A 9,783-nucleotide genomic window follows, 5' to 3' on the forward strand; every position below is an offset into this window, starting at 1 on the left:
AGAGGGTTACCTAGACAACCAACACCTGAAATGTCCTCAAGTGGCCATATGTCAGCTTCAGAGAGCTGTGCGACAAGCAAATCACATCCAGTGTGGAGCTTAAGTCTTAACAAAATCCAAAACAGCTTGGAATAAAAAACTTTAAAAAAACACTTCACATAGAGTTGTTATGCGGGGGGGACAAGAGAAAATGAAGCAACCGGCTTCATTTTTCAGCCCTGGGGGTTGCTACTTGGGTGGCAAAGTGGTGCCATGTTGCCTCACAGCAAGAAAGTTCTGGGTTCAAATCTGCTGCTTTGTCCTTTTTTTAAGGTTGCTTGTCTCTCTGTGTTACATGTCGAGGGTGTACCCTGCCTTTCAGTCTGTCAGCTGGGATATTCAGCCCCCCACGACCCCAGTTGAAGAAGCAATTAAGAAAATGCTGGAAAATTGTGGGCGGTTTCTTGAATTTCTTAAGAGAAAATAAGACAACACTTTGATGCTTTTCATTGAAACTATAATCAGTTAAAACATATTATGCTACTCTTAAGCTTTTCTACAGTGGATTCCAAGCTTGTACTTTTTTTAATTGTGGATTAGAAATACCAGGTCCTTGATTATATGTGGCTGACATTTAGTATATGTTCTGAAAATACAACTAATTTGAATGTTTGTTCTGTTGCGTGTGTGGGAAGAAGTGTAATACATTAGCAAACATCCACATTTTTTCTATTTTTATTGTGTTGTATTAGTTTTGAGGTGTTTTTTTGTCTTCAAGCCATTGTTTGAAATTGCAAGCTCACAAAAATCTGTAGTTATGATTTTCAGATTTTTGATGTTGGTTGATTGATTGATCCGCTTACCTTCCATAGTCCACAGGACAAAATGGACAGACAGAGGGGAAAACATGAAAAGAATAATTATGGTTATTTACAGCTCTCCTGCCAGAGCTAAGCTCTTCTCTCAGTCTGGGAACATTTAAAACAATGAAAGTAAAAGCAGCCTGTAATCTATAAAACAACACTTAACCTTTCACAGGAAGAAGGGAACACAATAGAGAGCACATAAAACATAACTTTAGTGGGCTGGAAAAAATACAATAGTAAATACCAATGTAGTCATTCATTTCTGTCACGATTAATTATGAAAAAAGCATTAAACATTTTCTTTAAGGTCCACCTAGTCACTGATGGATTCACATTGGCCCTCAAAGTCAGTGTATTGGTGTTACAGCCCAGAAGGTCCCCTGTCAGTCTGTGGCCTCATTCTCTTGTGTTTATTCGTCCTTGGAGTGAGTTCAGTGTGCCTCCATCTCTCTCTCTCTCTGCCCTGTCCACCCAGTGTCAATCTGGATGCTGTATAATTGGTTGTTTTTTGGTCTGCCGGCCTGTCCCTCCTTGGCATTGATTCATAGCATTTGTAAAGGTGACAGTAGCGGCTGTCCCTATCAGACAAAGTAGAGTCATCGCTAGCTGGACCTCGGCTGACCTGCTAGTTTGTTCGCACACACTCAGGCACGCAAACACAAACCTGCCCATATGTAGAGATGCATAGGAAACACGTGTGTGAATAAAGTCATTCAGAAAGAATAAAACTCAAGACAAAAGTAGCATATGTGTGTTTTTTTTAAAAAAAAAATTAAGATTAAATATATTAAAATGCATTTTTAAAAATTTAAACAAGGAAAATGCATGTGCATATAATGGCATGAAATATGTTTTACAAAAAAATGATATAACCACCATGCCATGTCTACTAGATTTCTGTGTGAAATATATCTATATTTAAAGGATTTATGGATTCTTGAGTTAAAGCCAAACATGTTTTGTGCATGGACTGTATATAAAGGATGGACATATCGTCTTTAAATCTGCATTGCCTCTAATGACCAGCAGGGGTCGACTCCTCTGGTTGTAAAATGAAATCAGAATATGAAGACGTCTAAGGGAAAATGAGCCTACTGCCCACTTTATATATGACCAAAGTAAATACTATTATTAAAAAACATGATGTTAATGCTGTAAATTGTGATTTCCAGCAAAAATAAAAAAAGGAAGATAACGTAGGATGTGCCTTAGGACAGGCCTGCTTGTAACTGTCATAATGCTACTGTATGAGCGTGCGGTGTCTCGATTTCAAATTCAAGCTTTAAGATTAGGGTTTTAAGGACCAATAAGTGATTCATAGTGGGTGAGTTCGTTATATAGTGCCACGGTTTAATGAAGTCACATTTCCGTGACCTTTGACCATTAAAATTTAATCCCTTCATCTTTGAGTGTTTTGGCCAAATTCAAAGAGTTTCCAACAGGGCATTGTGAAGAGTCATAGTACTTAAGAATAGAGGGGATGTATGTATGTAGGGATAATACAGAAATGTTGCCATTATGTAGCCAAAATAAATAGAGTACGCACAAATATACATTTATATGCATTAAAATAGTCACATGTGCACAGACATCCATGCAGACACACTCTGAACATCATCATATGCAGGCCATCCTCGGTGACCTGGATCCACCCAGAAGTGATGCTTTATCTACTTAACAGTGTCACCTTCAAAGGCTTCTGACACAAACGCACACACATACACGCTCACAAACCTCATCTGTAAAAATCCCTCCACAAATAACAGCCACATGTGTGTCAGGTTTAGGGGTCTCCATCATTTTAAGGCGCTGGCTTCATATCTATAATTGAAGGTAATCGGCTGGTAAAAGGATTGTAAAGGGTTTTGTGCAAAATTCCAAAAATAAGCTGGCTTTTTCATGGTCCTGTTATTGACCTTGTAATTGATTTGGTGAGCCTTTTTTTCCCTTTGTTGTGTTATAGTTTGATACGTATAATTGACTTTGCTCGCTGTGGTGTCTATTCAGGTTGATTTCTTTGTCTTCTGTACTGTCAGCAACCACTCAGGACTTGCTCTGGGTTACTTCCAGGTTAAAGTGAGGGGTAAAAATTTGAGTTAAGGATTCTGACTACTGCGACGTCCTGATGAATATAACAAGACTCACACTGTGCTCTCCCCTGATTACATGTGTATGTGCAAGTAAGCTTATATTCACAGCACCCTGACCTGTGTTACCATGAGTGTAATTGATTGTGTGTGTGCTGGTGTCTCGGTGTTAAGGTTAATTTCTCTAACTGCTGGTAAGTGCTGTCTGACCGCTCCCTTGGCGGCCTCTCCGAGCTAAAGTAATGCCACTTATAGCCCCTGGGCCCCCACCGCTGGCCAGCACATTGATCCGCTGATCAATAATCACATCTGTACCATACACCGTGTGTGAGGCTTCTGCACTGATGCTTACACACAGAATAGTGTCTAGAACAAAGTGTCACTGAATGGTTATCAAACTGAGGTCTGAGGGTCACCTAATGGTCATTGAAGTGGTTCCAGAGGAGCCCCCAAACAGAATAAGGTTATGTTTAATTCCAGTAGCATTTCATTTCATATGAAGTTATCACGTTCTGAGACCAGAGTCCTTTGCAGCACTTTTCTCCCCATACAGTGCACACAGTTGTATTCTCCTCGGATTATTTTCTGATCATGCTCCAACAGTTAATCAAACGGTGAACAATAGCAGGCATTATAACAACTTCCTGTAAATTGTGGTATTGCTTCTTAGCAGTAGACCAAATTTTATCAGGTAGTTTTCGTGAGCATGAGTCTATTCTAGCAGTGCAGCCAGGTCTGATCCCAAAAAGTAGTTGTGCCGGCAATCTAGTGTCTGCTCTCTAGTACTAATTGGAAAGAAAACTAGAAAATTTGATTTAATACTGATCATATTTTCCTTAAATGTATCAGTCTGTTCTCTGCGCTTCTTCTCGCTGATTCTTCCATATTTCTGTTTGCTTTGCAAATTCTTCTATAAACTAGTCATCTGATAGTTCAGTAAAAGCACCTTTACCCCTGTCATCTGATATAAGAAGTGAAATGCTTCCTCAAATATACAGTGTTATATCCCCTGTACAAATTCATTATCAGCATTAAAAGCATGCCTCAAGGTTTTTTTGTTTCTTTCATTTTGGAAATGAGAGTGACATCACCTGTCTGTGCATCCTTTTCCTCCTCCCGTTCTTTTATTCTTCTCAGGGAGCCTCCATCTTGTTTCAGATCACAGCCAATAAAGCAGCCTGCACCTCTCTCTCTTTCTCTCATCCTCTCTCCTTCTTCCTGTTAAAGGAGTCAGTCAGTCAGAACACTCAAAACACATATTAAACAGGCATCAGCCTCTCGCCGGGGCCAAATCACGCTGTTCAAATGTTGTTCTTCCACCGGGAGCGCAGGACAACTGAAGAGATGGGATCTGCAACATTAACTTGATTCACGGCTGCGGCGACTGAGTGACACTCCATAAACCTCAGCGGGCCGCCGCTGGGCCCCGCCGACAGCACCCCATGGCTAATGTGACACACACTAGCAACGCGTAGCCTCGCCACCCCCACTGCACAACACCAACACGTTTTTGCAGCACAGCAAGCACACGCAGAGACAAATAGGAATAGGAGCGCATGTGGTAGAGACACACATCGGTAAAGCCTGACCTTAACCCACAATGCTGACATAAACAACACGTGAACTTAGAGATTCACACAAAAACTGGCAGAGACTGAGCTTTAGTCACCCGAGCTTGTATTCATTAGTTTCTACACTAATGTGCTTTTTCTCTCCTAAATTCACACACACACTCTTACAAACAGGTTCTATGGTGCAGTGGTAGAAACTGAACAGCCACTGAGTTATTGTCCTCTCCAGCCGACCTCTCAGCTCGAAGCATTTTGGTGTAGGCAGTTAGCACTGGCCCTGTAGCTCTGTGTAAATAGCTAACCTCTGCTGCTCAAAATGCCACCTTCTTCTGGCTGCCTTTGACAGTACTGACTCCTTCCACACACTAACTACAGCGCTTGTCACTTGGGTTACAAATAGCAGGGCCTGAATTGATATTTACTACACAGACTTGTTGCCTCTGTGCTGCAGTGCCGCAATAATTTTTTCTTTTTTTTTCGTGTTTTGCCTTAAACAAATGCATAGTGTTAGCTTTACCTGCATATGTAATGAGATAGATGTATAGGGTAGATTTAGAAAGACACTTCTAACATGAGAGGAGAGACTGAATAAAGAGGGTTAGAATCAGGGAGTTGAACACTCTACTTATGAGTATTTAAGCTGTAATGCACAATGTATACTATATATCCTTCTAAAAGAAGAGTGCTGCTCCCTCTTAACAAAGCTGCAGTCTGATTGCCCTCTTCATTAAAGTTACCATTCCACATGGAGAGGAAACATCTTGATTTAAAGAGAATCACCTTGTCCATCTACACTTCAACTGTTACACTACCTCTTCAGTCCACTATTATGAGTTTCTTTTCTTTTTTTATGTGTAGAGTCATTTGTTAATTCATTGTCATGTCATTAGCATTCTGCATAAATCTTACAGCTTACAGCAAAGTTAAGGTTATTAATAATAATAAAGTCTTAATCAAAGCTGTGTTGCCAGAATAGACTATATATAAAAGATCCACTTAGCCATGGTTTATTGTCTGTTTTAAAGCCTTGATTTTGGTATTTTTGGTTGCCACCAGAGCCAGACGTGACCATATAGTTGACCCTTAAAAAAAGGGTGAAGCACTAAGTTATCCGCTAACGCTAGCAAACCTATCTATGTGGGTCCAAAAAAGAGACACCTGATAATTAACGCTAAGAAACAAACAACTCGTTTACTAGAATTTCACAATTTCTAATTGGAGCTCAGATTTCTCAGATTTGTCGGTGGTGCGCTGAATGACACAGAAAGCTGTGTTACTTGTTGAACAATTAAAAATACTCAAAAAGGCAGCAAGACTCTAAATACACTTGAGAGGTTTTGTTTAAGTGACTTGTGGCAAGGTCTTACAGAAAGCTAGTAGCTACAACTGCAGAGACCAGGCTCTGTGCCAGGCTCTAAACAATTTCTTCTATGAAGTTGGGAGTTTTAACAATATATGGATATATTTTTGGCAACCAAGCAGCAACCTTCAGGACTAAAAACTGAAACCAAAGCACGCTGCAGTTCCTCGACTGGCCACGTTAGCCTTGCTTCAGACAATCCTGGTGCCATTCTCAAGTGGCTTTTTTAGAATGAGTAAATTTCTTTTGCCCTTGAGGTTGCTACTTAGTTGCTAGAAAAGGCCAGACTGTATTAAAAATCTTTAACTTTGTCGCCTCCAAGTAGAATTTTCTGCTCTATCCATCTAAGCCTTAATAGTTCAGTCTTTTGTCAGAAGCAGTTGTAACACATAAAGGGTTTTCTGTTTGCTTTCATTCACCTACAGCTGTGTAAAATGTTGTTTATTCCAAAAGCACCTTCGCAGTATTATTTATTTTGCTGTCACCAAAGAATGAATGGTCATTTTCTATTTGGCTAGTAAGTGTGGGAGTTAAAACTAATGTGTCTCTGGTCGTGTTTGAGGAGGACGTGGCACCGTTGGGTCAGAAGCTGTTTGCGGCATAACTCTGACTTTCTGATCACATTGTCCACCCTGTGAGTGCAGGACATTAAATGTTAGCTGTAGATAGGAATATCAATGATTGATACAGTACATAAAGGAAAAAACTCGAGATCTGTATGATCTTGTGGGTTGCCCTTGGGTGTAAACCTTGTACCTCCAATGTTAGCATTTTAGAAACTTTAGAAAGCAAGAAAGAAAGAAAGAAGAAGAAAAAAAGGACAGTTTTATTTCCCAAGAAGTTAGGAAAGTCTTTCCTATGGGGTTTGTAAAACCAATGTACATTTGAAGTGACAGTGTATGTTTGTTTGTTTTTTTTTACAGTTGTTTTACAGTAAGTTCATCTGCACTCAGTAACCTAGGTGTGAGAGTCCCTTTTTCACTCTCTCAAATTCCCATTTTTCTGCATAGATTAGTCTACAAGTGTCTAAGCCAGGCGCTGTTTAAACAATGGCATTTCTAACACTGTTCCTATCACCTTGGAAACGCCATGGCAACCTGTGATCTGAGAGGGCACAGTGTGGCTCAATTAGCACCAGCCGTATCTCACCGCACTCTCCCGCCAGAAGAATATCTCCATATTCTGTCTCCTTTCATGCATTAAGTGACACAAATACGTGAAGTGTTACATCACCTTTTATGTCAACTTTCCATGTAGTTTTCCTCTCTCTTTTTTTTACACAGTGATGGATGCACACACACATAGGAAAGAAAGAATAATATATGCATTGCCATGTGTGGTACAGACAGTAATTGGCACTCCTCATTTGCCACTTTTAAATGAGATCCTGTCCATCTAGCCACTAAATGACTTTCATGTTTTTATGCTGTGATTGGGCCTCAAAAAGATCCTTTGTGTCATACTGGCTGCTAGAATGACAGGAAGGTTGCAGTCACTCTCAGGCACCTTTTTCCTTCTTTAATTTCTAGCAGTCTGGTAAATGGAGCTTCTTTATGTCATTATTGGCTGCTTATAACAAACATATTAACTAATAAGAAATGCATCACTGTGTTTCCCAGGTATCGTTTCCAAGTCCTTTGAGTGTCGTCTGAAAGGCCAGGGGGCTACATTTGTGGAAGCAGAGGCTATGGGCTCCCCTTTGCACAGGAAAGACTCTTCTGAGTTACCGGGCCATGACGAGATCCAACAGGTCATCATCATCCAGGGCTATGGTGACGGAGAGGTGGCTATCGACCAGACCCTCGAGGAGTCAGCCGCTGCCACCCTGCAGACGCTGGCCATGGCTGGCCAGGTGGCCGAGGTGCTCCACATCACTGAAGACGGACAAGTCATAGCCTCGGGCAGGGAAGTGGCATCCGCAGGAGCCCACCTGGCCGGAGGCAGCACCCAGTACGTGGTCCTGGAGTCAGGGGAGGCCAGAAAGGAGTTTCAGGCTGTGGCCAGAGGAGGGGTAGCAGTCGCAGCTGCTGCTGGACAAAGTCACATTGTCTCAGAGTCCTCCACAGCTCTCGATGCTCTGCTCAGCGCAGTCAGCGAAATGGGCCATCAGGAGGAAATACAAGGAGAGGCAGCCATCGTTCATGAGGTCTTGACCCCAGAGATAGCTGAGGCTGTGCAGAGTGAAGTGCAGGGGGAGGTGAAGCAGGAGGGGGAGGAGCAGGTGCAGGTCATCCAGGGGACCGGCCAGGAGGACATGCAGGAAGTGCTGCAACTCGCCGCGTCCCAGATGATGAAGGAAGGCCTGACCCAGGTCATCGTCAATGATGAGGGCACGCACTACATTGTGACTGAGCTGGACAACTGCACCTTACAGGTGGAGGGAGAAGTGTACGGAGAGGCCGGGACAGGTGACGGGGAGGTGCACCAGGCGGAGCAGCAGACAGGAGAAGAGATAGTGGTGTACCTGGATTGAGCTGCTCGTAGTATTGTCCTGGAAGGGTAGAGGAGAGACACATCCCTGAAAGATTCACATTGGGCATTTTATTTCACTTCCCCTGTTTAGCTATGTTAAAGCTCACGTTAGCCCAGATGTTGTGTTCTGCATTGTCTCTGTTTAATTTCACCCTGCTTCATTCACTTCGTACATCACTTCTACCATCTTCTCTTGGGCTACACTGAACTCAGGTTAAACATCGTTTATTCAAAGCGACAGTAAAGGAAAAAGGTTTTGGTGCTAAGCGAGCTAACCTGCAATCCACACAGCCGCCAAGACTGCTTTGATTAATTAATGCAACTTAAGGAAATGAATGAGTACACATTGTCATGAAATATTTTTACAATGCTTCTAATGTGCTAAGAGTTAAACAAGTTATTATAAAGAAAGTCTATCTTTTCATTTATAACAGAGCTAACAGGTTTTTTTCTTGCTTTTTGATTTCTTCGTGGTACATTTATGTTGCAACCTAAAGTTTTTCTGTAGCAAAATAGATGTTTTTTTTCTTTTGATAACGCAGTGGTTTAATTTGTGTGAGCAATCTTTTCTTTTTCTTCAAATCCTTTGTGTGTGTGTGTGTACTATTAGTTCCAAATCAGTAATACGATGAATGAATTCCCAAATGGACCTTATACATATTTTCTGTGTAGCGAAAAGTAAAGCAATGACAATTATATGTTTTAGATTTTTGACAGCCCTTCATTGTGTGGAAGGCCTGTTTAAAAAAACAAAACATGAGTGCAGTTTCATTTTTGACAATAAAGATTGAGCCTAATTTTTAACAAGTGTGCCCACATTTGTTTTCTTGGCAGTTAGCGCTGTTGATAGTTATGTCAGCAGCACGATGCTATCGTGCATACAGTGCAGCAGCATCGTACAGACGACATGCACATACATGCATCAACTGATGGTTCCCATCAAGCTTTCTGATCACTAACACCGTCATTATCATCACCATTATCATTATCGTCATCATGATCACCATCATCCTAATCGCCATCCTCTCATCTCGTCCCCCCATCAGGCCCATTCTGTTCATTGCATTTTTTTTCTCTTCCCCCCCCCCAGCACTATTCAGCACTGGAGGGAGAATCAATATTCATTTAGGCCCCTACACAAGCCTGGTTTCTGATGGAGTGAGTGGGAGAGCAGTGTGACGGCTGCAAACACAATGGCCAACCACTGAAAGTAGAGAGAAAGCACTCGTACACACCGAGGGCATCAAAAGATCATCCCTTTAACACACACGCGCTGCGCGAGCAGAGCAAGAAGGTGGGCTGAGAGGGAGAAAGTGGTGGAGGAGTGGGCAGGAAAAATGAGAGCATTACAGATGGATGTTGAGAGAGGTGAGGCCAGGGAGAAGTGAAAGAGCGGTGAAATCCACAGCCACACAGAGAGAAGGGAGCCTGTAATTTCACATAACACC

At 41.9% G+C, this 9,783-nt stretch overlaps 1 protein-coding gene across 1 annotated transcript in view; it reads left to right on the forward strand.

The window, feature by feature from the left end:
• znf407 (zinc finger protein 407) overlaps window positions 1–9,122 on the forward strand; it is a 156,432-nt gene extending 147,310 nt beyond the window's left edge. Inside the window, exon 10 of the mRNA XM_063488067.1 lies at window positions 7,483–9,122. Coding sequence (XP_063344137.1) covers window positions 7,483–8,336 — 854 coding nt within the window. The 3' untranslated portion in view covers window positions 8,337–9,122. The remainder of the gene's footprint in view (window positions 1–7,482) is intronic.
• Window positions 9,123–9,783: the final 661 nt, after the last annotated feature.

This window comes from Pelmatolapia mariae, linkage group LG10_11 (assembly GCF_036321145.2).
Source record: "Pelmatolapia mariae isolate MD_Pm_ZW linkage group LG10_11, Pm_UMD_F_2, whole genome shotgun sequence".
Taxonomy (NCBI): domain Eukaryota; kingdom Metazoa; phylum Chordata; class Actinopteri; order Cichliformes; family Cichlidae; genus Pelmatolapia; species Pelmatolapia mariae.